Source organism: Crocuta crocuta, unplaced genomic scaffold (assembly GCF_008692635.1).
Source record: "Crocuta crocuta isolate KB4526 unplaced genomic scaffold, BGI_CrCroc_1.0 scaffold95, whole genome shotgun sequence".
Lineage (NCBI taxonomy): Eukaryota > Metazoa > Chordata > Mammalia > Carnivora > Hyaenidae > Crocuta > Crocuta crocuta.
Window position 1 is genome coordinate 6,805,520 of NW_027530971.1, and position 26,910 is coordinate 6,832,429.

At 49.5% G+C, this 26,910-nt stretch overlaps 2 protein-coding genes across 8 annotated transcripts in view; one reads left to right on the forward strand and one right to left on the reverse strand.

Annotated features, from left to right (window-relative positions):
* The window catches only part of SNX30 (sorting nexin family member 30), a 94,554-nt gene extending 69,285 nt beyond the window's left edge, over window positions 1-25,269 (forward strand). For 2 of the 7 annotated variants that reach the window (XM_077769886.1, XM_077769885.1), the window contains 2 exons: window positions 264-319; window positions 6,803-7,475. In XM_077769886.1, the coding sequence (XP_077626012.1) occupies window positions 264-319; window positions 6,803-6,839 (93 nt within the window). In that variant the 3' untranslated portion in view covers window positions 6,840-7,475. Of the gene's footprint in view, window positions 1-263; window positions 320-2,272; window positions 6,576-6,802; window positions 7,478-25,144 lie in introns of those variants that run through there. The other 5 variants (XR_013336465.1, XR_013336466.1, XM_077769883.1 and 2 more) reach the window with 5 other exon arrangements.
* On the reverse strand, window positions 9,718-19,447 carry SLC46A2 (solute carrier family 46 member 2). Its single transcript, XM_077769880.1, has 4 exons — window positions 18,277-19,447; window positions 16,763-16,846; window positions 16,256-16,412; window positions 9,718-10,629 (listed from the first exon to the last, which is right to left on the reverse strand). Exons 1-4 carry the CDS (start codon window positions 19,391-19,393, stop codon window positions 10,572-10,574), a joined length of 1,416 nt encoding a protein of 471 aa, XP_077626006.1. The 5' UTR covers window positions 19,394-19,447; the 3' UTR covers window positions 9,718-10,571.
* Window positions 25,270-26,910: the final 1,641 nt, after the last annotated feature.

Below are 26,910 nucleotides of genomic sequence, written 5' to 3' on the forward strand. Positions count from 1 at the left end.
CCCGGTAGAGACCCCGCTGTCTTTCGTAGAGGTGGGGCTGGTGTGTTCAAAGCAAACACCTGCCACCTCCCCAGTTTCTAACAGTGGACACGTAGACCTTGGACGTTACATTACATACGTGCATCACTTAGACAACACATAAGACAGAGCTGACCCAGTGGGACTAACAAGAGATCAGAGAAGAATTAAGAACCTGCTCCTAAGATCTGATGTTGATACTGTGTCTTTGTGTGTGTGTGTGTGTGTGTGTGTTGTCATTTCAGTGCCTCGTGGCGTGGGAGTCAATTATTCCGCTACTACAGCAGAAACCAGAGGCCAAGTAAGTTCCTTCCTGGGCCCAAGACTCTTCTACCTACACAGGGCATGGCAACCCGTACCAGGACGTCCCTGTAGTGCCAGAGAGGCGGCACTGAGAAAACAGCCACAGAATCATCTCTCCTCTGTGTATTTCTTCCCCTTCCCACCCCTGCCCGCCTTCATCTGACAGTGGTTCTCCATTAGTATTTATTCCTTGGTGGAGTCTGTAAGGCTGTCATCATCTCTCAGCAAGAGAAGCATGCCTCCGTGTTGTGAAGGAGCCCATGAAATTTGGAACACTAAGATCTGCAGCTGAGGGACGAGACAACCAGCTGGCGCTCTGACATCTCATATCAGTCTCCTGTTTGGGGACGGCATGTTGCCTGCTGTGGAAGAGAGCCCGGGCCTTGCTTTCCCAGGACACGAGGAAGGCAGGCACAGAGGGGAGCTCTCGTTTTCCATGGACACATGGGGACTCTGGAATTGACCTGTGGGGGCATCGACTTGTCTCTGCCTAGAAGGAGGTGTTGGCACCTCCGCAGGAAGTCCTTAATGTACAGTGGCCTATAGCTATGAGTGTGGCCTGCTGCCTGCTTGTCACAAGTGGCACCTCTTTCGTGGCTTCTGGTTCACATAGGACCATTTATATCAGCGTCTGTTTTCCGTGCCCGAACGAGCAAGCCAGTGTCCTTGTCCTCACGCGATACCTCGGGGAGCCGAGGGGGCATTGCTCCCCAAACTTGTTTCTGACACTAGAATGCAGTAGATTGGAAACTGGTTTTTTGTGTAAAATGGGGGGTGGGGGGGTGAGTTGCATTTTTCTCCTTGAAGTTCTTCAATGTTTTTCTTTTGCTTGTTCGATGTTGTCAGAGTAGAGCTTAGGCCTGTTGTGGGGGGCACATGCTGTCTGAGGTCAGAGTAGCTCCCAGAAGCCGGGGTCAGTGGGCCTATGCCAGGCCCCGTCCCCACGTCTGCTCTGTGCAGTCTGCCTTTACCTCACCCCAAACTCCTAATTCAGCGTCTCCTACCGCATCCACAGAGCCGCCTTGCAGTGAGAGGCCGGTGTGCTGTCGTGGCACCGTGGAGTTCTGGGAACTCCGTGCGAAGGTTCCATATGAAGTGCTTTAACCCTTGATAGTCCCTGGTCGGGAAGAAAAGTCAGTATCTGGATGGGCCTCAAAGATGACAAGTGTTAACAGTGAGCCCTTTGCTTGTCGATAAGCTAAAGCCTCCTCAACCTGCAGCCACATTCCCTGGCCACCACTGGCGGCATCTCAAGTCTTCAGACTGTCACCTTCAGGTTTGCTTTTCAAACCAACACGAAACAGACGAAGGGATCTATCTTCCCACTCCTTTTCTTCCCTCCTGGAGTGAAGCTACCTGTGCCACGTCTGCGCTGTCCTGCCTGTGGCTCGTCTCGCCATAAAATGATAAACCTGAACCTCAGAGAGGCGGTCCGTGTTTTTGTTGTGACGCAGCCGTGCCGAGGCGCTGACGCACACGCAGGTTGTGACCCTCGGGTACCAGGCCACGTGCGGCGTGTCAAGGTCGCACCCTCCCACCCCCACCCATAGCGTTGACCTCGGGCGGCCACCACCCCGATGCCAGTGGCGCAGCAGTAGGACAGCGCAGAACAGTTCAGTTCTGTTTCATTCGTGTTTTGACTAAGTCGCAGTTTCAATTAGGATTTTTGTGTCCGTCGGTACTTGCCTGCTCCGTCAGACCCCCTCATGCCATTCTAAAACCCTGCGATGTGAATTTTCAGTTTGGTACAATTAGAAGTGATTCATCGAAGCAGAAGGGTAAGGACAGGCCATCTAGCCTGAGTGGTGAATCCGTGTTTCATGCTACCTCTAAGCCATCACGGTGGTGCGGGTGTGAAGTCTGGGTCCAAGCTGACAAGTCCAAGCTTGCCGGTAGAACAGGGTGGGTATCCAGTAACGGGTCAATGGCCCTCTCTTGATATTTCACATAGGGCACTTGTCTGACCCAGCAGTGAGTGCTCATCTGGAGGAACGTGTGAAGCCTTGCCTTGTGGAATGTGTGCTTTAAAAATGTTGTCCAGTGTCACAAGTGCTTAGAAGGAATTGTGAAAAGAATTAACGGAAAGACTGGGATCTCGTCTGCCACGAGCTGCCAAGCCCAGGAGCATTCCTGTGGAAAGGTTAGTTGGAAAAGAAGGCAACCCTTCAAAAGAGTCATCGGGTTCCTCACGGGGACATATGGGAAGGGAGTGAAGAGGGGACACAGTCATTCCTTATGTTTCTGGAGGCTGAAGTCTAGCTCGGAGGGTACTCAGCCATTGTGGGGCTTGTCTTTCTCCACTTGTTCGCCACGTGATGTTTCTGTGCTTTAAGACACCAGGGAGGCTGGGACACTGACACCCGAGCTGGGATAACCAGTGTGTACTCAGACTTCCCTGGAGAAATGGCCTTGCCCGAGAAGGGACCCTTGCCCCTTATTTCAGGCTGGCATCAGATGAGGTGAGGAGGCCCAGGAAGAAGGGACGGTAGGCAGTGAAGGAGGCTCCCCGGACCTCCCCCACCCCCACGGCTCACCCAGCCTCTGTGAGTCAGGAGTGCCCAGCATTGGCCCCTTCATCTCTGTGAGCATGAAGATGATTCCCTGTGAGAAGTGTGACTCGGAGATTTCTGTGCCAAAGACTGCCTCGTAGAGGCTTCACCATCCTTCTTGGCTCCACAAAGTCATGGTGCTGAGATCACTGCCTCCTCTCTCATATTTATGACCCAGGAGGCTTTTGCTTGGGGACACACTTGACCTCAGGCAGACAGATTTGGACAGGTTTTGAGTCTTGAGCACACGGCAGCAGAATGCAGAGGGATCCCTGTCAACTGTCCCTCAGGTGTGGGAAGGAAGGGAAGGGTTCATTCACCCAGGTTAAAAATCCAGGCTAAGGCAGAAGAGGAGAAAATCCCTAGAAACTGAGCAGATTTTAGAGATGCACTTGATGTTGAAGAGAGCAGTTGTGCTTGGTGGCAGATATGGACTGCTCTCTTCCTTATCATATGGTGGGTCCACAAGAAGATTCTAGGCTACTTTGCCCAAAGCCAGAAATCCTCTGTTCTTCCTGAACAAGGAGGGAACACTTTACACAGCCAGGTTTGGGGTTGGGTTTTGTCTTTTAATAAGACTTAATAATGATTCCCAGTGACCTCAGATAAGTGCAATTATGAAGATGATTGGCTCGTATTTCACTGTGCTGCTCGTTGAACTCACCAGTCACCTTCCTTTAGGTGAAACAACAAAAGCCAGTACGACCCTGGGGGGGAGGGGAGGGGCGTGGTGAATGTAGCATTAAGTTTGTCTTCATGCCAAATTTCAGCCACACCTGGAGCGTGTTCTACATGTTATTGAAGTAAATGTTTTATCGAGTCACCATCCACACGAGGGCTTTAAATGAATACTTGTCACTCATTTCTTGTGAGGCCACCTTTGTTTTGAAATGACAGGAAGTCCTGCTTTAGAGGAGTGTATGGTGGCCAGACGGCCATCTGCTAGTGGGGTTTTTCTCTCTGGCTGGTGGGTGTCAGCCCAGGACACGCCCAGAGTTCCAGTGATTGGAGCCTGCCGTCAATAGCATTGAAATCGGGGGTCCCTGGCCTTGTCTTCATGCCGTTCATTAGACGGCAGAGTAGTCCTTCTCTACGCTCTGCCCCGAGAGAGGCAGGAGAGAGACACCCATTGCAGCCTCCCGGGCCCATGTCGGCCGCGTCTGTTTGGGTGTCGAGCTGAGGTAGACCTGGCCTCTCCTCTGGCTGCGCTAAAGGGTACTTCCGCTCAGAAGAGAGGCTGCCTATGGTCTGGGCAGGGCACGGCAAGCCCACACCCCGCTTCCCGGATGCCTGCTTTTAAAGGCCCGTGGAAGCTGAGCAATCCGATTGGCAGGCTGAAGTATCACTGCTTGGGCCGTCCCCATTTACAAAACATTTTGGGGGTTTGGGTTTGGCTTCTCACTTTCAAGAGTCCTCGAGACAGCAAGATTGGACACGGCCTCTTACGTTTTCTCCATTCGGATGGCAGGTGGCATTTATCAGTAAATCTGCGTAAAATGTCATGCCATGGGTCAGACTGACCTGGCAAGCTGGGTGCATTGGAGTTGTACTCTGTTTCCTCCTGGTATTTTTGATTTCGTGCATAAACCGAGAACCTGAGTTTTCAGCAGCCCACCCGGCAGGTGGTTAGCTTTCTGCTTTAAGGGTGTCTGGCCTCCCTACAGCTGCCCCGATGAGAGCGCTCACAGGGCCACCTGCGTTAGGAAGGATGAGGGAAGGCCTTTGTCACAGGGAGCTTGACCGGTGTTTCTTAATCATATGTTTGAACTGCATTCCAGGTCTGGCTGTCTAACCCTTTCTATGTGGCAGAAAAATATGCTATTCAGGCAGTTTTTACTACTATAGATAAGCCTGTAAATAAGTGCTTTGGAAAAAAAATAACTTTAAGAAACCAGTAAGATATTTGTTTCATACAGAAACATTCTGTTACTTAGCACTTGAAAATCAACAAATCCAGACTTTCAAAAATGCCAGAGACTGTAGCTCTACTTTTTGAGAATTTTCAACACTGACTAATATGCCTTATTCTTCAGCTAGTGTGTTCTAGATTCTGGATAGAAAGAATTTTTTAGAAACGTAATCAGTTGTTCAGCTTAAGTGCTAGAGGTCTAACGTAGCCAGTCCTCAACCCTCTTAAAGAAATAAGAAAGTGAAGTTCATAATTAGGGCTGCCTTTTGGGAGGAGAAAGCTAAGTATTGCTATTGCCAAATGATATTTTTGATAATGTAAGGAAACACAGGGACCACTGACCCATTGTGTGTGTGTGTGTGTGTGTGTGTGTGTGTGTGAAATGTGAAAGATTAAATTAGTGCCTTTTGGCACACTCTTGATTGTAGAGGATATATATGGTATCGGCATCGACAAATCACGTAGATACAGAGAACTCTAGATTATGACAATATTAATGGTTTGCCCCTTCTGCGCAACAGCTTTTTAAAGGATAATTGGGGGCGGGGTAGGGGGCTCAAAGCAGCATGTTTCAGATAGAAATTTTCCACAGGTTGAAATGCCAAAAACCTAAACCCCATTGTGTTGTCTCCCATACTTTAGTCCACTTTAACAGAGCTTTTACTATTAAAACCAGTGATGGAGTATTGCAACACGCACGTCCCCAGACAGCGCCACCCCCTCACCAGGTGATTCTGGGCTCCCTGTACACCAGGTCAGAGCAGGTCACACCTGTCTCCACCCCTGAGCAACAGGTTGTTCACAGTCTCAGGCCAACCCTTCAGTCACAGTGGTACTGGAAGGAGAAAAGGGCGGTGGCTTTTTTCCCCAGTATGGGTACAGGGAGGGGAAAGTTGATGGCGGGGGAGGGGAAGGTCGATGGCAGACAAAATGTGAATCTGTATGATAAAAAGACACCTGTGTCAGCTGGGCCTTCGTCAGACAACAAACCAGCAGCTGTCAGAAGTCAGCACCACACCTGGATACCCCTGAGGTCTGGTCCTGTCCCATGGGCGGCCCCTGTCCATCATACTTCCATGTGCCTGATCGATCCCTCGATGTCCGCGCGTTGGGAGCGCATTGAGAGATGATGTACATCTGATATATTCCCATAAAGTAAACTGCCAGCAACCTTTCTAACTTGTATTTTAACTGTTGAAAAAGAGATTCAAGACTTTTGCTTAGGTCATGTCCAAAGTATGGACTGTATTATTTTTAGAGATCATTCTTCACATTTAAAATTTTAGAAGAATCCCCCCCCCCCCGCACACACACAAGATATTGATGAAGTCCTCTCCCTCCGTGTGTGTTCTCTCCTCTCCATGCTGCCAATAAGCCAAATCAAAAGCTGTGAAAAAAAAAAAAGTGCTCAAGAATGTGTGTAGACGAGAAAGAGATTTATTTTCAGGTCAAAGTCTCTGTTTCACGAAGCTACCAAACTATAAGAAGAATGTCACCTTTACTTTTTCCCTTTCTTTGTTATGGAACCCAGAGATTGTGAAAAGAAAAAAAAAAAGAGTTTTTGTTGCATTTTTTGATGCTGGCACGAGGTTTTTGTCCACCTTTTTTCATATATCCGTGTATTAAAAAAATTCTGTCCACTGTTTACTATGAAATTAGTATTACATTTTGAGGTAAACAAAAGAATTTGTATTGCTTGTTAACTATTAGCTTGTAAATTTAAAAGGTTTCTTTACCTCAATTAACTTAAAGTAATGGACCAATAAACCTATGAATGATGCTTTCTTTACCTTGAATTGTGTTGTCATTTATAACACTTTTTACGACAGGAAAACATGTGTGCCTTGTATTCTGTTTTCTTGTTTTCTCTAAAGAGGTATGAGTTTGCCTGCAAGAATCTGCAGGCAAAGATTTCTCTGCAAGAATATACAGAGCAACAGGTAAAAATATAATTGAATTATTTTTACTCTTCTTGACTTCTCTGTAGATTTATCCTCAGTTTACTTTCTCTTGCACCTTACAGGTTGGCACCGGTTTGGGGAGATGAAGAAACTGCCTAGTGTCTGTACGTAACCACTGTGATTGGTGGGCAGCCTGGCCACCAGCCCAGGTACTTACGTGAGGATTTCTTCCTACTCCGTCCTGTAGCAAAGCACATCTTCTCACTCAGGGCCAATCAGAAGAAATGTCTGTAGTTCATTAGGGTGTCAATAGTGTGTTTCGAAGGCGGACCAGAATGCTCGGTTAATGACCCCAATGCATTGGAAATGGACTTGAACTTTCTGACAGTAGACATCACTAATCTAAGACTACAGTCAGACAAAATGAGAGACAGCCAGATGGGATTAAGAGAGATTTGGGATCAAGTCTCAGCTTTTCTATTCGTTACTTCTGTGGCTTTAGGCAAGTCCCATTTCTCTGAACTTCAATATTTTGATCTTTGCAATGAAGACGTGCTTTCCCTTGGAGTGTTGCTAATAGGATTGGCAATGATGTATATAAAGAACCAAAGTGTCTGCCAGCACTTAGATGATTGCTCTTACGGGAAGATTCTTCTATTACTTGTTTAAATATGGCCAATGTAAATATCAAGTATTCCCATAACAATCCTTCCCGTTTGCTTTGTCAATTGAAAATTTAAAGGGGGGGGTTATATTTCTTGTAACTGCTTTAAGAAGGGGATGGGGATAGTATTCTGAAGCCCTGGGAAATAGATGGGAATAAATCATAAAAGTTGTGGCAGCCGGTGATAGGAAGGGTGATGAATGTAAGGGATTTCTGTGGCAAGGGGAAGGAGTCAGAGATGACATGGAGTTTTCAAGCCTGGGAACAGGGAGGTGATGGGATTAACTCACATGTGAAAACAGTCAGGACAAAAATGTAAAGGTTGGAGTAGCTTAGATGGTGAGGTGGGAGAATAATTTGGTTTGGATTTATGTTTGAGGAAATCCAGGTGGAGGTGTCGACCAGATTGTTGGAAAGAGCGTTCTGGAATCCCTGAGAGTAGACTAGATTACTTGGGGAACACACCAAAGACAGGGCTTTACGGGCCTCAAGAATTAAGGATGGGGACGCCTGGGGGTTCAGTCGGTTAAGTGTCTGGCTCTTGGTTTCGGCTCAGGTCATGATCCCCTGGTTCATGAGTTTGAGTCCCAATTTGGGCTCCATGCTGACAGTGCTGAGCCTGCTTGGGATTCTCTCTCCCTCTNGGAGAGGAGGGGAGGGACTCAGGGAACTTTCTTAAGGAGAAAAAGGCCCATAGATAATAACATTGGTTCTTAAGCTTGAGGGCTTGTGAAAACACCAGTTGTTTGGGTAGAGTCCAAGAATTTGCATCTCTAACACGTTCCCTGGGGATGCTGATGCCGTTGGTTCAGAAACCACACTTTGAGAACATCAAAGGGGTTAGAACCTCTGTTAGAAGAATTGGTGACCTGGAGCAAGTGGGAAAGGGTCAAAACTGCCACCTTAGTGACAGATCCAAAAGGAGCCAGTGCTGCGGCTTTGAGAGCCCAGTTCAGGCTAAAACCCACAAGCTTATGGCTGGGTGAGTGGGGACAAATAAGGACATGTTCCTGGATGCTGCAAGCCAGCTCTTCAGGAGCAGGACTGGAACAGCCAATGATGAGGTTCATCCAGGCTGGGGAGGCGATCAGGGGCTGGGACAGGAGTCAAGGAATCAAGGGGAAGGAGCATAATTGGTGAGAGTTTAGCGAGGTAAACTTGGCCTTGAACTCCACTTCCCATCCCATCTCTGCCCACATTGCCTATCTCAGGGAGAGGCTCCGCCTTCTTCCCAGTTGCCTGAACCCCAGATCTGAGCATTCTTGCCTCCATCTGCCTCACCCCCTGCAGATTATCTGTCACCAACTCCTGCTGACCGCCAGCTCCCAAGGACTTCTCTAAGTCCCTCTACTGTTCTGCACCCCACATCTTATCCAAAGTCAGTCCGCCATTGTCCGTCACCTGGGTTACTGCCACACTCTCTGCTCTTGTGTTCTTTCTGCAAGTCTTCTCACTCCTTCTGCTCCTTCCTGCCCCGGATCATTCTTAGGGATGCCAGGGCGCATTTCATGCTCCTGTGTGAGCTCTGCCACATCTGTTACTTTAAAGAGATGTTCTTTTGGGCCCCTGGGTGGCTCAGTCAGTTCAGCGTCTTGACTTTGGCTCAGGTCATGATTTCACGGTTCGTCGTGAGTTCTAACCCTGCGTTGGGCTCTGTGCTGACAGCTCAGAGCCTGGAGCCTGCTTCAGATTCTCTATCTCCCTCTCTCTCTCTCTGCCCCTCCCCTTGTTCATATTCTCTCTCAAAAATAAATAAACATTAGAAAAAAATTAATGAGAAACTCTTTGTAAGACTCTATGTGTGTGTTGTTCCTCCTCAGCATTCCAGTCTCCTGTCTTGATTCTGTCCCTTGGGTACCTGTCCCTCCCTCCCTCTTTGCTCCACTTACACTGAATGCCTGTAACTAGAGATATTTTCACCTCAGGCCTTCCAGCTTATTATTCCTTCTGCCTGGACTGTCCCTTAACTTCTGGCCTTGGTAACTCCTTATCCTTCCAGTGTTGCCATGTGCCACTTCTTCTGAGAAGCCTTCCCTGCTCTCCTAAGTGTGGTTGGATGCTCCCTTATGTTAGCGTTTATTATAGGATCCCTGGTTGCCAGCTGTTCCGTCTGTTCCATGTGCTAGACAGAACATTCTGTCAGGGCATGAGCCATCACATTCTTGCCATATCTCAGCACCTAGCATGGTGCCAGGACCTTAAGAGACATGCCAGAAGGTTTTGTTTATTCCCTGCAAGAGATCAGAGATGGAAACTTTCTGAGCCCAAACACCTGGAGCTTGAATGCATTCCCCAGCTTTAAGTGTTACCCCAGTATAAGAATGCCTGTAGTTAAGAGAGGGAGTCTGGCCGGGGAAGAATGATTCACACGCATACAGTAAATGTTGTTTTATTTGGAGGTGTGTCTGTTTTTCTATAAGTAAAAGGCTATAAAAATAGGTACCTCAAAATAAAATGGCTCTTAGCATATCTCCTCTGCCCTCTCCCTTCACACCACCCACTTCGGGAAGAAGTATTGTTAACTGAAAATATTCAGTATAATATTCCACTAAAGAAAGTCTTTTGATATTTGCTTCTTAAAAACAACAGTAACGATGGCAATAAAACTACCCCGAAGCCAAGAGCCTGAGCCCCAAATCTCCCCTGAGTGTTCATGGCTAACAAGGCCTCAGGGAAGAAAGCTAACTTTTTTTCAAGGTTTTATTTGAATTAAAAGAAAATATATTGGCTGCTGTTCACTGTTGGGAGTTCTTATAAAGCATCCCCTTGCGCTCCCTTTAGGCTGTTGGAAATGCATGCTTTGGTTTGAGTTTTCATGTGGGACTCCCCGCATGGCACCCAGGAGACTAGTTAGGGGGACCTCGGAGCCCCGGAGACAACTCCCGGGAGGAAAGGGGCTGCTGTCTGAAGCCCTTCATGCGTCTCATGTGACTGTGCGCGGCCCCCTGCATCTAACCTTGAAAATTCACACTCTGCTGCCCCCAGAACCTAACCTCTGTCTAACAGGGACGTCTGAAAGCTGAGAAAGTTCTTCCATAACCAAGAAAGTGCTTTTCCCCATCCACCAGGGACCCCCGAGCCAGAGCAGGTCCTGTCCAGGCCGACTCTGGCCGGAACCTGAGGTTTGGAGCAGTGGCTTGCTTTGGTCATCAGCACCCAGTCCCTTCTTGTGACTTCAAAGGGGCCCCGCCATTGCCGGTATTTTCAGCTCCCGTAGGTCAGCCCCTTCATTTCTCTGTGATGTCTTCATATTGCTGCCAGGAGGCTTGTTTATAGGCCACGATGCTGTAGGAATTACAAGACAGAATTGCAAGACAACTGTTGGAACGGGGCAAAGGGTGTGCCTTGTCCTTCCCACCGGTGACTGCCTGCTTGTCACTCGTAGCCTGAGAGGCTGTCTCCATTGTTCCCAGAGTGTTCTGAGTGGAGAGATGGCCCATTCCAGCCCTATAATATCTCAAGCCCCTTGCATCTATATTTTCCTTTTCCTGGAATCTCTCTCCAACTCCCTACTGCCTGGTGACGAACTCCCATGTGTAATTCAATCAAGATTGGACTAATCCCAAGCAGAATTCGCTGCCTCATCTTTTGTCTTTCCAGAGCTCCCTTATCTCTTCCACAAATCCTTATTATATTGTCTTCAAGTATTTGTAATAAAAAAAATAAAAGGTGTGTGCGGGGGGGATGCATAGGAATTGGGAGCTCTGAGTTGAAGTCTCGGATCTGTGTGACCTTTGGCAGGTCCCTCCGCTTCCGGGATCCTCGGTTTTCTCATGCTTGACTTTCTAGCTACAGCAACCTCTTCCTGGCTGGTGGTCAACACCTGGAAGTGGCTGGATGGGGTGCAAGTGTAAGTCCAAAGCTTCTAAGGAAAAGCCTCGTGGGAACTTCCCAGAACCCTGATGTCCCACTTTCCATGAGTCCCAGGGCTCTACAGGGAGGCACACTCACCGTATTTGAGACAAAATTCCTTGTATGACAGGGCTGGCAGGAAAGTCCAGGTATGGACCGACACCAGCTCGCAGCCCTGACTCTGCAGCTGACCCCTGCTGCAGACCCCGATAGCATAGCCAGGTGGCGCTGGCCAGCCGCTGCCTTCACGGTCATGGACGTCAGCGATGCTGGCTAGTAGGTGGCACACCCTTCCGCCAGATCATTCATTAAACAAATGCTTTTTGAGTACTTCTTACATGCCAGGCTCTCTGCTGGACATAGAAGATATGCACTGAGCCACACACACATGGCTCCTGCCCTCAGGGAGCCTACAGTCTGGTGGGCAAGCATATGAAAAGATAATCCCTAACCATCAACTATCACGCTTCGAAGGAAAATAGAGGAAGCTTTGGGAGTACATGATAAAAGGACCTAATTTAGAGTAAGAAAGGAATGCTTCTCAAAACCTTCTTGAGAAAATGGTGTTTAAGGCCACATCTAGTTGGGTTAAGAAGGAGGCATGGGGGGAGGTGGGGGAAAGGGCATGAGGGGCGCTACCGGGGCTGACACCTGGGGTCGGGCAGGGTGCTTAGTGACAGAAATAGAAATCAGGGAGGTTGGCAAAGCCAGGTTAGAGCCGACCCTGCGGTCCATGGGAAGACATTCGGGTTGTATCCCAAGAGCAGTGAAAGCCCAGAGCAGAGCTTTGAGCGGGGGATGATGTGATCTGTTTAACCGCTTGAAGGACATTGCTCTGGGCACCTGGTGGAGGGAGGTTGGGAAGGAATAAGAGTGGACGTGAGACGAATGGTTCGGAGGCGAACCCGGCCATCCACACGCCCCGCCCCAGGGGTGTTAGCCAGAGCGATAAAAAGAAAGGATGAATTGGAGGACTGTTTTGAAGGTAGAATCAATGAGGCCTGATGGATTAGAGGTGCGGGGAGATGAAGATGAGGGCGGACTTCGGTGACTCTGATTCCTCTGCTGGGTGAGTGGTGGTGCCATTCAGTGAGGCGGCAAAGGCTGGAGGGGGCGCCGGCACAGCAAGGCGTCAAGAACCCAACTCTGGGGGCGCCTGGGTGGCTCAGTCGATTGAGCGTCCGACTTCGGCTCAGGTCACGATCTCACAGTTCGTGGGTTCGAGCCCCACGTCAGGCTCTGTGCTGACAGCTCAGAGCCTGGAGCCTGTCTTCGGATTCTGTGCCTCCCTCTCTCTCTGACTCTCCCCTGCTCATGCTGTCTCTCTCAGAAATTGAAAAGAAAAAAGAAAAGAACCCAACTCTGGAAACTGAGATGGTAATTTGAAGTTTTGAAAGTGCTTTAGATTGCTAAGAGAACATGAAGTGAGAACCCAGAGCAGAGCCCCAAAGAATCTCCATTTGGAGGTTTGTAAAGAAGAAGCGATGAGGTGTAGAGAAAGCCGAGTGAAGGCCGAGAGCAAGCACGGGTGTTGGGGCCGCGGAGAGATCACGTGGGATGAGATGAGGGCTGCAGCCTTGAAGAGTGGTTGGCGGCCCTAGTGAGAAGAGCTCTGGTGATCCCCAAGGGGGGACCTCGGACAGCTGGGCTGAGAAGTGAGTAGGCGGTGAGGACGCCGGCAGCAGGTGCACACACGCCTTTGCAGAAGCTGGCCGTGAGGAGGAGGTTGGGGAGAGGGAGGGTGGCAGATCATGTGTCCGTTCCGGTAAGAATGATTCAGGAGAGCGCAGCTAGCTCATGGAGTGAGCTCTCTAAGGCGATGGGACAGGGGGCACCCAGGCACTTGGTGACTCTACTGAGAAGCAGTGTGGTATAGAGGATCTGGGTTCAAATCCTATTTCTGCCACTTACGGGCTGTGAAACCTTTGGCAGATTACATTATACCTTAGCATCTCTGTATCCTCGTCTGCAAAATAGTAATAGTAATTACCTCAGAGGGCTTTGGGGGGATATTACATTCATTAAAACATCTACAACATTTTAAGTAATAGCTGGCACATGATAAGGGCTAGCTACAGGTTTGCTATTATTATTGCTAGGAAAAAGGTGGGGAGGGAGAAGAGGAAGAGAGCAGCAAGTGGGCTGAGCATGGGCAAGGCCAGACAGTTCTTTCTTCAGCATCTCCCAGTTGCACATAAGAAGAGCAAGCAGGATGGGGCGCCTGGGGGACTCAGACAGTTGATCATCTGACTTCGGTCAGGTCATGATCATGCAGTCCGTGAGTTCAAGCCCCACATCGGGCTCTGTGCTGACAGCTGAGAGCCTGGAGCCTGCTTCGGATTCTGTGTCTCCCTCTCTCTGCCCCTCCCTCACTTGTGCTTTGTCTCTCTCAAAAAATAAACTTAAAAAAAAAAAAGAGGAACAAGCAGGAGAGGGCAGGGTTCTCACAGTCACATGAAATGGGGTCACTCTGGTACCAGGCAGGGCTGGGTCACAGTCCCTTCTTGCAAACAGGCTGTCGGCAGCTCTGGCCTGGGACCTCTCCTCCCAGCCTTCCGCCTCCACTGCGTCCTCTGCCCCCTGCTCTGACATGTCCTCATGGGCTTTTATGTCACTGGAATGTAGCTTTTCTTTCTGTGGTTAGAAAGTCTTACTGACTTCCCTGTCGCCCTCACCTGATGATTGATGGCACAGCCTTGGCCTCTTACAGCTGTTAAGTTGGTCAGAATCTCATTTATTTAGTGACTTCACGGAAGGGAAAGGTGAAGGGTCCTCAGTCCTGGTTGTATATTCGAATAACCCGGAGAGCTTTTAAAAAGGCCTGTGCCTAGGTTGCACTCCAGATCAACTGAGTCAGACTCTCTGGGGGTGGGATCCAGACATCAGTGATTTTTAAAATATTTCTAGGTGCTTCCAGCATACAGCGAATGAGGCTTTATTCTCACACGTGTCTCTTTACTGCTAAATGCCCACAAGACAGGGAAGTAATTGGCAATTCCTTACACACCTCATTCACATAAGCACTCAAGTATTTACTCGACTGATTCAAGATTCTGTCCCTGCATCTGTGAGCTAAGATCACGAAGACCCTGCGTGGCCTAAGTAAGACTCTGTGCACAGAAAGTACGACCAAATCCAAATGCACGTGACCCCGTGCACTGGAGTGAGACGTTGAAGGGCAGCCCACCTCCTTCATGTGCCCTAAAGTCTCTTAAAGGCACAGCACCCCACTTAATACGCACACAAAGCAACGAAACTATCGGAAGGAAACCAACTATTGCTATTTTCTCATGGCTTTCATTTGTTCGTTTCTATCTCCAGCTGTGAAACACATTAGTCAGACTTGTTTTCTTTTGTTTTCCTTTGTTTGTTTGTTTAGGTTAACGAAAATATTTCACCCATGTGCCGGTCAAATTGGGCTGGGTAAACCCTCGAGCAGCACAGCCACTAATCCATTACTCACTTGGATGAAAACTGGGGCTCCTGACAAATTTGCATCGCGTGCTAGGTCTACCTAAGCCCAACCCGTTCGGCCAAGCCTCACATGAAAATAGGGGCACAGGGAAAGGCCTAAGGGCTGGGCAGTCCGAGGACAGGTCTGGCTCAGTCCCACACCTTGAGAAAATGAGAACTGAGCCAAGAAGGTCCTCGTAATCGTGCTGCTGCTTACACAGATTCTCAGCTGCTTTCCCTGCCTTCCTCCCCTCCCTCCCTTTCCTCTTTCCCTCCCTCCCCCCATCCTCCCTCCTTCCTTCCTTCACTTCAAATCTTTTCTCAACTATGAAATAGAGCAAAGAGCCTTCATGATTGATGGCTCCTGTCTCAGGAGGCTCCACCTTCTATGTAGGCAGGGACCTACCTTATGATGTGCTGTGAGAATCCCAACAAGGGCCTCACTCCCATCCACTTCCCACTTCTTCCAGCCTGCCTTCAATTATTTCCTACCCCGCTGCCGCTGCCGGTAGTGCAACCATTATTGATGTGTAGACCTCTCTGTGCCCCCAGGCAGACCTTTCCAAATATACAGATCTTTATCAAATCCCTCGAGTTATTGTGGTTATGTTTATTGTATTCCTTTCTCCTCTGGCCAGAATGATACCGGCATGAGAGGGCCTCACGAAACAAGAAGGGGTAAACGGACCTAACCGGTCTAAGCTGTGCTGTCCAATGTGGCGGTCACTAGTTACGCCAGCCACCGAAATGTGTTGAACCTGAGTCCAAACTGAGACGTGCCGTCGGCATAAAATATGTACCAGATTTCAAAGACTTAGTTAAAGAAAAAAAAAAAAACTCCTTGATCAGTTTTGTAAATTGATTACGTGGTAGGGTGATATTTTGGATATATTGGGTCAAATCAAATGTGTTACTAGAATTAATTTCGACGTTACTAGACAATTGAAAATCACATACCTGGCTTGCACTTGTGACTCACACTGGACAGGGCTGGTCAAAGACCATTTTGGTAATGTCCTAGGCTAGCGCTCTTACCATGGAACCAGACTGCCTCTCTTTGGCTTCTCCAGCCTTCCTCCTGCTTGTTATTTCCCTGACCTGAGCGCTCTTACTTTACAAATGAGACAGATCCCCCAGAGAGATCAAAGGGATTGATCGCCCAAGCCCTGCCAGGAGCTCACACAGTCCAGTGGCCTGAGATTTCAGGGACAGTGCCAGGTGCCAAGCCCTTGGAGGGCATGGAGAGAATACTAGGAAGTGAGGCAGGATGGTTCTCATCTCAAAGGACCTAACAAAAGAGGTTGGAGTGGTTCAAGAGGATATCTAATCCCAGCCTCTAATCACAAGGAAGTATAAAACTGCCAGGAAGTAACCAGCTGATGGTGGCCCTCTGTTCGTTATTTACGAGTTTGGGGGTTTCCCAGACTGGCAGACTATTAGCTTGGGAGAAGAGGATGACTTCTTCTTTGTGGGAGAGGCCACTCAGAACCCACTGCATAAATGCTGCAAATAAAGAATTCTTTATGATAATAGGCTGGAGATGGTCCAGGAGGCCCTGACCTGAGCCCCCGAGCCCCAGCCCAAACCACAGACTCCCCTTTCTCACCCAATCGGGATGATGGCCAGGACGGAAAGAAAGGAGGAGAGAGCAAAACAGGTGCCCACGAACTTTTCCATGGTGAGCTGGTAGATTTTGTTGTACACTGTGGACGTGACCACCCCAGTCAGAGCCAGGGACAGCTGCAGGATGACGAACACCTTTCCTGCGGAAGGGACAGAGGTTACCAAGAAGACATGCTGCTGCCCCTTCCATTTTACCCGCTAGCCGAGTCTCTAGAGAGCTCTCAGGAGACTCTGCAGCCCCCCCCCCCCGGNGCAGCCCGTGGGCGGTCGTGTCCTCCTTTGTGGCTTTTCAGTGACTGACTTTCTGAGTCTCTCCCATCCTCTTGTTTTCACCCCCTCTGGTCTAAATGGACACCGGAGTATTCCTAGAGTATTCAAGGCTGCTTCTGGAACTATCTCAAGTGCCTTTTGCAAGTCCGAACCCCATGCCTCAAGCCAAGCAGCTCTGAAACAGGCCAGGCAGAGAACTTCGGAGAGATTTGTCACTTACCATAAGAGGAGCCCTTTATGAGTTTGGACATTGCCGATCGGATGGTTGTGACGGGGATGAGAGCGAACAGCATGACGGCTCGAGCTGGAAAGAAATCACATGAGACCACTCCTCATTGTGCCCAGTCTTGGCCAAGGAGTCAACTGGAAAAAGCAAAAACCTCACCAGGAACCCCCCACTCCCCCCACAACCCCCACGGGCTGGCCCTGGAAAGAGTGGTTTCTCTGCCTGCAGGCTAGCACCCTCTCTGGGGTGGGCTGAGTCCCCGGGCTCTGACGGGGCCATAGATACCACGGACCCATCTGCAAGGTGGCAGGGCACAGCTGGTGTGGTGACGGGTAGTGAGGGGTGTCTTCATTGGCAGAGTTACATGGCATCTAGGGAAGTGGAGCTGGCGTCACGGGAGTGACTTAAGGCTCCTCTCCTTGTCCCTGGGACAGAGGTGCCTTCTGTCACCATTCATGAAGCCCTCCGGCAGTCAGTGCCAGGAACTTTGGCCAACTGCATCCAGGAACGTATACCACATACACAGCCGCCACACACGTTCCCTTCCCACAAGCCTTATTCCTAATCCCAATCTGCTGTGTCTTTAAGTGTGGGGGGAGGGGAGGGACAAAGGTAGAGGTGGTGGGAAGGGAAGGGGCGAGGGGTACTCTGGCTTTTGCACATGGCCCGTTTAACTGAGAGCCGGCCAAACCTAAGGTGCCATTTTGTTAGGTGTTTTCTGAGATGTGTCACCTCAGCCAAGGGACAGCCTCTGATAACTGTCTAGAGTTGTTTTTTTCTAATATGTTAGCCACTAGCCACATGTGACGATATGAGTTAATTAAAATCAAATCAAGTCAAATGTAAAATTCTGTTCTTCAGTTGTACAAGCCACATTTCAAGTGCTCAATAGCCACACATGGCTGGCGGCTACTTTTATTGAACAGACCAGATTTAGAACGTTTCTATCATCGTAGAAAGTTCTCTTCGAACATTGGTCTAGAGAGGTCTCTGCTTGGGGTTGTCTGACCTGTGTCCTCAGATGGAAACTCCATTCTGCTTCCTTGAGAGAATTTGTTACTTGAGTTGGGGAAGGTATTTATGGAGAATTTTTATTCATTTTTGAAAAGCCCATGCTTGGCCTGAAATGATTCCAGTTAAGGGGCCTTTTCGGCCTGATTACCCTAGTATTTCATCCCTTTAAAACTGGAGAGAAGAAATCCAACCCCGTCTCCGAAGGCCAACCTGAAACCTTCCCTACTGACCACGGGCACACTGACCAACCATCCGCTGGCTTCCTAGGGCCATGGGCATCACTCTCACATTTCAGTGGGCAACACAGATAACACGATAAACAATACAACTCAGATTAACTCAACTGCGCATAATCCCGCCTCCCTCGTAACTTCCTAGGCAGTAGGTATGGTCCCTGCTGCTGAGCTGGGGACACCCAGACCACACCATCCCTGGTGTCAGCCCCACGACTCAGCTGTGTCCTTGCCCTGCCGCCCCAGGAATGCCAGACTCACCAATGTAGAACATGTATGTCTCTTTCACGAAAGCCAAGAGGAGGGCTCCCGACCCAAAGGAAACCATCCCAATCATGATCATAGTGGTGTCCTGGAAGCAGCGGGAGAAGACCAGGACGCCCAGGAAGCTGGTGATGAAGATGGTGTACCCCGCTGCCATACCATAGCCCACCTGCACTTGATTCCAACTGAGAGGCTCCCTGAGCACAAAGAGGGGCATCACGTCCACGGTGCCCACCACTGCCAGGTCATATATGATGGCAGCCACAAAGAGCAGGGCAATGATGGTTTTTTGGGGCTTTGCTTTCCCAGGAGATGGAGGGTGCCCCACCACACTCTGCTTGTCTGACTGATCAGGATCCAGGGTCCGATATGTGCCAACCGTGCCTGACACCGTCTCCACAGCAGGGAGCGCCTTGCTGGGACTGGCCATCGACTCAGGGACCTTCAAGACCAAGAGGCTGTAGAAAAGTGCAAAAGTGGCGCAGCTAACGCTACAGGCCGTCAGCACCAGGCCCTGCCCCGAGTGGTGCCCAGTCATCTGCTTGAAGAGGTGCCCCGAGGCCATGCTCCCGCAGAATCCCGCCAGGCCCAGGATCAGGTCAAGGAGAATGAGGCGCAAGGAGCGGCGCTTCTCGGAGGAGCCGAGGGATCCCAGGGCCATGACGCCCGACCAGAAGGCCGAGAAGCCTCCGCACAGCCCGTTCAGCGCCGCCGCCCCGTACAGCACCTCCACGGGCCAGTCCAGCAGCACCTTGAGCAGCAGCCCCAGGCGGGAGAGCAGGAAGCCCAGCAGGGACACGCAGATGGAGATCTTGCGGTGGTAGCGGTCGCTGAGCCAGCCCAGCCCGTAGGCGGACAGCAGGGGCGTCAGGCCCACCACCAGGTTGTAGACGATGTAGAAGTTGGAGATGGCCCTCTGCTGTTCGTCCTCCAGAGCGTCCCTGGGCGACGGGCTGGCGCTGTGGTTGGAGGAGGCCTCGGCTCCGAAGGACGCCTTCACCACGAGGAGCAGCCCCGCGTCGTAGAGGGAGGCGGCCACCTGCGTGGACGCCACCACGGGCTCGATCCAGGTCCTCACCCGGAGGCTCCACGGGCAGGTGGCCTCGGGGCCCATGAGGGCTCTCGGAGAGAGGCCGGCAGGGCTGGCCGGCCGCGGCTCTGGGGCCGGGCACGGTGCGNTTTTAAGGCCGCGCCCCGCTCCCGCCCCCGCCGGCGGAACAAGGCTGGCGGCCGCTCAGGAAGCCGGGCGCGGGGGAGCGCACCGCCCGATTCGGCCCCCCGCGTCGCCACCCNCCTGCGAGCGCGGCCGCCTGACAAGGGCCCGATTGCCCCACAGCCAGGCGTGCCCCGACCTTCCCCTAGCTTGTCCCGGCGGCGACTGGGGCTGAGACCCCCGGCAGGGAGCAAGATTCCACGGTTCCTGGAGGGCAGGTCTAGGCGAGTGGTGGGGAGAACCTAGGATTCTGCCTGGGATCGGGGCTGGGGTGTGAGGTTTCCTTCTGTTGCGTTTCAAAGCAACAGGGACCCGTGCTGCTGCAGGGAGCTGGGCAGCGAGACTTTGAGAGAAGCGCTAATATCTCTTTGAGGTGTTGGTTTCAGTTCTTTTGGATGAAAACCCAGCAGTGGGATCGCAGGATCGGATCACAGGGTCGGTCCAGTTTTAATTTTTTGAGGAACCTCCATACTGTTTTCCATAGGAGCTGCACCATTTTGCACTCCCACCAACAGTGCACAAGGCTTCCAATTTCTCACACCCTAACACTTGTTGTCTTGTTATCGTCTTTTTTTTTTTTTAATATTTTTATTTATTTCTAGGAGAGAGAGAGAGAGACAGCATGAGCAGGGGAGGGCCAGAGAGAGAGGGAGATACAGACTCTGAAATAGGCTCCAGGCTCTGAGCCGGCAGTCAGCACAGAGCCTGACGCGGGGCTCGAACCCACGAACCGTGAGATCATGACCTAAGCGAAAGTCGGACGCTTAACCGACTAAGCCACCCAGGCGCCCCTCATCTTTCTTTTTTTAATGATAGGATAGCCATCCCGACAGGTGTGAGTGGTTTCTCATTGTGGTTGTGATTTGCATTTCTCTGATGATGAGTTGACCATCTTTTCATGCTTGCTGGCCACCTGTCAAGTCTTCCTTGGAGAAGTATCTATTCAGATCATTAGCCCAGCTAATAATTAGGCTATTGGTTTGTTTTTGTTTTTGTTCTTACAGTTTCATTGTACGTGTTCCTTATATATTCTGGAGATTAGCCTCTTATCAGATGGAAGGCGTGCAACATTTTCTCCCATCTTATAGGTTGTTTTTCAGTCTGATGTGTCCTTTACCGTGTAGAAGCTTTTAGTTTGATAGAGTCCCACCTGTTTATTTTCAGGATCTTGAAGAAATGTCAGTACTGCTATGTTCATTGCAGTATGATTCACAATAGCCAAGATGTGGAAATAACCTAAATGTCCATCAATGGATGAATGGATAAACAAACTGTGATATGTATACATACAATTGAATACAACTCAACCTTTAAAAAGAAGGAAATTGTGCAATTGGTGACAATATTTATGAAGCTTGGGGACATTATGCTAAGTGAAATAAGCAAGTCACAGAAAGACAAATACTGCATGACGTCACTTACATGAGGTATCTAAAATAGCCAAATTCATAGAATCAAAGAGTGGAGTGGTCGTTTCCAGAGGCGGAGGAATCACTAATCTATGGCGTAAAGTTTCAGTGAAGCAAATAACGAAGCTCCAGAGGTCCGCTGTACCGCGTTGTATGATACGTGGTGCACTTAGAAGTTTGTTAAAACTCTCATGTTAAGTGTTCTTACCACAAATGACAAGCAAGCAAACAAACAAACAAAAAATGCACACAAACAAAACCTCAGGAGAAACTAGGCTCTCAGCCTGTGGACCAAGCCGAAGGCCTCTGGGAGAAGAGTCCTGCTTTAAGCACCTGCACGGGTGGGCCTGGCGTTAGGATGTGCCCCAGGCTGGGCCCCGGCCCACAGGATCCAGCCCTGCACCCCAGGGCCAAGGGACAGACAGAGAGGTCCGGCCAGCCCCAGGTGTCCCTCCAGATGACAAAACTCTCTGGTAGAGGATAGATCCCACCAGAAAGAATAGAGTCACCAGGGTCATCTGCTCCCGAATAAAGTCCCCAGGGCTCTTTCTGTTTCTTTGCAATTGCTCTTCCTTCTCAAGGGCTCACTGCCCTGGATTGGCCCGAGCCCTCTGCTATTCTGGCTGCTTCGCTTCCTCCTTTAAGTACACACTTCTGCAAAGGGAAGCAGGCTGATGGGTGGTGCAGGGGCAACAATGCACCAAAAAGGGGGCGCCTGGGTGGCTCAGTCGGTTAAGCGTCCGACTTCGGCTCAGCTCATGATCTTATGGCTCGTGGGCTCTGTGCTGACAGCCTGGAACCTGCTTTGGATTCTGTGTCTTCCTCTCTCTGCCCCTCCCCCTTCATACTCTTCCCCCCAAAAAAAATAAATAAACATTAAAAAATTATTTTAAAAATGCACCAAGAAGAAAGACCCTTCTTCAGGGTCCCCCCCACCCTGGGATGGAGAGTCAAAACTCACAACCTCTCTCCTTGTCTGTGTGGCCCTGACACAGCCATGGCAGCATGACAAGCAGGACCCCAAAGCCACACAAAGGAGACTCAAGTGTGCAGGGAGTGTTTATAAAGTCAAATGGATAATGTATTCCTGGAAGGAGGGACTAAAATCTAAATGAGTGTGTGCAGATATGTGCCTCCTAGGTGAGCCATAATCTCCCGTCCCCCTCCCTGTCACCGCTCAGCCCCCTGCGGCCGACCCAGACAGCTGTGCCTTCTGCAGATAGACCCACCTAGTCTCTCCCGTGAAGACGGGCCCTGCAGTCCCCCTCAAAGCTTTCTCACTTCCTTCTTCCTCCTCCTCGCCTAGGCCCACCTTGGGAGGTACTGGTTTCACTCAGCCCAGGCCTGGCTCTCCCACTCCATTCCTGACCCTGTTTTCTCAGAGGCTGCAGCAAAGCAGTTCGACCAGCCCATCCCTGTGCGGCGCGGAGGCTCCGGGGGATGGGGACGGGATGGGGGAAATGGTCCTCAGCAGTCAGATAGGCCATGAGAACGGCAGCCTGAGCTGTAGGGGCCATTTCGGCCATTTCTTCAAGGAGTCTGTCTATTCTTGAGGTTGCGGACACGAGAGGATAGACTTGATCCGAATCCCCTGGGAGGGTCCATGTTGTCTCTGTTCTTCTCATCCTCTTGTAAAACTAAGGACATTTGAGGGGCCCCTGGGAGATTCCCACCAGATCTAGGACAGGTCAGTCATCATGACGCCAGCCAGCCCTGGGACCCTCCAGGCTTGAACCTCAATCCTCTGAACCCAGAAACGAACTAGACCCAGGGCAGGCTGTATTTCTGCCAGTTTAGGCTACTCTGGTGTGGATTATATTTTCGCCATGTCCCAATACCCCCTCCAACTCTGCAGGCTCCAGCTGAGTTAGTGCCTGGCCATCCACAACTACCAGCAGGCATCGCTCTTGAGCCAAGTTGACCCTGACCCTGCCACTTTAGTCTCAAGGTTGACTTTATAAAAGTACAAAAGTTAAACCCTTTTATCTTTTAGATTGATGAAGTCACACTATTTGAGCAGAAAGGGACTCAAAAGAAAAAAAAAAGAGGAGCAGCTAACATTTACTAAGCCCTGACTGTGTTCTAATCACTTTACAGGAATGAATGAATGTAGTTCTCTCAAGAGAGTCCCTAAGCTAGTCTATCACTTCATTTTCTGGTGGGAGAAACTGGGACCAGAGAGGTTAAGTAATTTGCACAAGACCACACAGCTAGTAAGTTGGGGAGTCAGTATTTGGCACTAGTCTTTGCAAGCCTATAGCTTTGGGGAAATACAAATATAGGGAATTTGTTCAAGGATGTCCTCTCAACCGGCACAGGAATGAGGAGAGGAACAGAAATGCCTTAGTCATCATGTAATTATTATTGATCAACAGTGTATTACATAAATGGAGAGGAACAAAGGGGTGGATGGAACTTTATTTATCAAATGTATATCCAGGCACTTTACAACCAATTAGGAAATACTTCTATTTTCTTAACGGATGGCTCCAAAATTCATTTTAGAAAGGACCAGTGTTTTTTGGGAAAACACCTTCGATCAGTTAGAAGGTGAAATCCCCAAGCCTGGGTTTCAGCCATGAAGGAGGCTCCAGGGAGGGGTAGAGCTCTATGAGTGAGTCAAGGAGAGGGACTTGCCTGTTGCTCTCCAGAGGGAGGGGTGGGAGAGAAGTGGGGTGCGGGGGGAGAGGGACGTGTGGGGAGGAAGTGAGTCTGGGGCGTTAGTGGGATAGGCCAGGACAGGAATCCCCCCCATCTGGATGGTCAGAGGGACTTTAGAAGAATAGAAATGTCCAACAGGGGTTTTAAGCAGATCGCCGTCTTCTTGTGTGTACGTGAAGCCTTCCTGAGACTGCTCTCTGCCTCCCCAGTTCTTTAGAAAAGTTATTCAGGAATGTTTTGTGTGGGGGCTGTTTTTTGGTGGAAATCAGTAAAAAAGCTGTGGTTGGTGTCTATGTGGACACAATGCCGAGCAGCAGCTGTGAGTCAGCGTGGGGAGGAGGATACCATGAGGACCTCAGTCTCCCAGGGATTTGCTGGAATGTGGAACAAGGCTTAGGACTCTAATAGGCTGTGGACTTGGGGAGTTAGGCCATTGGCCCAGATCTTAAGGACCAGAGACACCCGTGCGGCTGTCCCGCGGCCTGCACTCACGAGGGAGCTGTTATTCTCTGTTGTTACTACTTCTGGGGCTGAGTTCAGCCTTTCCCCAGGACATTGCAAATGAGGAAAATCGGATGCCCTCAGGGACACAAGTATGTCAGGGAACCAAGGGAAGATGTACAAACTCATCCTAGGAGTCAGAGACAAGCCTTCTCAGTGACCATCCAAGCCCTGTCTGTGAAGGCTTTCCCAGTGGCTAGTCCATCACCCCCAGCAAGAGGCAGCCCAAGTCCACTTGCATGACACAAACAATCTGCTGGTCATGATTTTTACTTCCCAAATATAGCTTCACACAGGGAGAAATGTGCTAGTGATTTGAATAGTTACTCCAAATAATTTCCTATGGCAAATTAATAAGTTGGCATTCTGGTTTATCTATCTGCCTTTCTAAGTGGTTCATGTGGGCCTCTGTCTGGAAATGGCTTCCTCTCCATGTGCTGATGAAATGGAGTTTTTGTATAGTGTCGGGCTGAGAGCTAGGTCCCATCTGTAATCAGTGTATCAACATAACATCTGTAATCAGTGTATCATCAACATAACGAGGGCCACCGCTCGGGAGATTGTCTCGTTGGCCTTTCTGCTGGAGGTGGCCCCACCATGCTGCCCAATTTTGTAGATGAGAAAACAGAGTCCGAGGTAGCTATTTGCTCAAGCTCACACAGAGTCAGAATTCACACCTGGGTTTGTGTGACTTCAGAGTCTGTTATTTTCATGGTGCTCCAATTCTGACATAATTGAATAGAAGAGAGATGCTTTAAAAATGCATTTCTCTGTTGAACACTTCCATCAAATACTGTGAACCTGTTCCTGCTGAGGGTATTTTCAAACTCAGTGCTTCATTTGTTCATTCATTCATTATCTATCCATCCACCTACCCATTCAGCCACCTACCCATCCACCCATCCATGCATCCATCCACTGAATTACAAGCAGTTTTTGAATAGCAACCATTAGCAGGGACCAGGGATGCAAGATCGTTTGTCCTCAAGAAGAGTTATCAAAAGGCACTTGTACTAACCCTCCAGTTCTGCTTCATACATGAAGTCACTGATGCCAGGCCATGCCTCCTCTTTCATCACAGACTCTGGCTTTATAAGACTCCCCCCACCACCACCACCAAGCTATGCTACCAACCTGAATAGCTTCTTGAACAACCTGCTCAACGCTGTAGAAGAGGAAAGACATGTGCTGCTTCTGCTGCTCAGGATACATGGACTCTTCTTCTGGTAACAAGAGCCCACTGAGATCCAGCTCTGGCCAATCACAGTGAGTGCCTTGGTAAAAGGCGAAAGATTTATGCGATCTGAAGAGAAACCAGAGTATTACAGTGAGTGCCTTGGGATCACAGTGATTGGTTTAGAGATAGAAATGTGACCCACGTTCAGACCAATAAGAATGAGGCCCAGGACTTTGGCTTAAATGGTTAGGGAAGAGGATTCCTCTGCTCTGCTGGTCTTGGACTAGTGAAGATGAAAGCCTGGTGCTGGCAGCTCTTGCTACTGCTAGAGAAGAGCTTGCCCGGCATGGGAACCTGTACAGGGAGCCTGAGGAGAGCACACTGAGCTATGCCCGAGGCTTAACTACTCCCTCAAAGGCCTTTTTAATAACAAAAGCTTCTGCATTCTCTTTTAATTGCCGCTTTGATTCAGGTTTTCTATCAATTGCAAATGGAAGAGATCTGGTGGAATCACACCCATGGCCTCTCTTCGCTAGGGAACCTCTCCCTTCCTGAGTCACGAACCACCTTGGATTCTGGATCTGCTCATCGGCTATAGCTGTGCCACCTCCAAAGTCATCCATGCAAATATCCCACCCTGACTACAGCCTCCTCTTCTTCCGTGTTGCCTGTTCAGCTACTTTCACTTCCACGATTCTGTGGTCCAGTCGGGAGCCACATATCTCTGTACCAAGGGATGGTTTTCCAAACCATAGCCTTTTCCTTCCCTTCTCTTCCTACTATTTAACTTTGATTTCCTGGAATATTATTTCAGCAACACCTTTTATAATAGATCAAACTCTCTGGTGCTTCTGTCTTTTCAACGCATACCAGCCCTGGATGAACCCAATGACCTGATGGCATTTCAAGTAACTGAAGATGGACAGAGAGGTTTGAATGACATAGGGCAGATTTGAATGACACCTTTACTAACTCCAATCTCTAACGAACCCTGAGAACCACCTGGCAGTCCTACCTGGTTTCTCCAGCCAACCCTCGGCCTTTCATTCTCCAAAATTACAAGTCCAGATTTTTGCTGTTCTTTTCATACTTTCAAGCCTTTCTACCATATTCTATTTTACTTCCAGCTCTTTCATGTCAGAGACCATGACAGGTTTTCTGTGGCCATCAGTGCTCCTATGTCACCCTACTTGACTCTGAGCAGCCTTTGAGCATTTTGACCTCTTTCCTAGACCTTTGAGTTTATTCTCTTGTTTAGGTAACACCACACCCTCCAGGCTTATCTCTGTCCTCTATGACAACTCTTCTCTTTCACCTTTGGAGATTCCTCAAACTCTTATCAGTCTTTAAAGTTAGAATTCCTCATGCCCCTTTCATAGGCTTTCTCCTTAGTCTCTCCTCTAAACAATCTCATCCACACAGGTAACTCTACCATTTGTATATAGATGACTTATTAAGTTGTCTTCAGATGAGGCACAGCAAGTACCCACTGGATATCTTCTCCACATAAGACCAAACTCACCCCCATTACAGTGTTTCCCTACCACTGTGATAGCACGACCATCCATCCAGATGTGTAAGCTATAAGATGAAAGATATACTTGATATCTTTCTCTAGCGTTTTACACAATCCCTTTCCAAAGCATATTGATTTCACCTCTTGAATATCT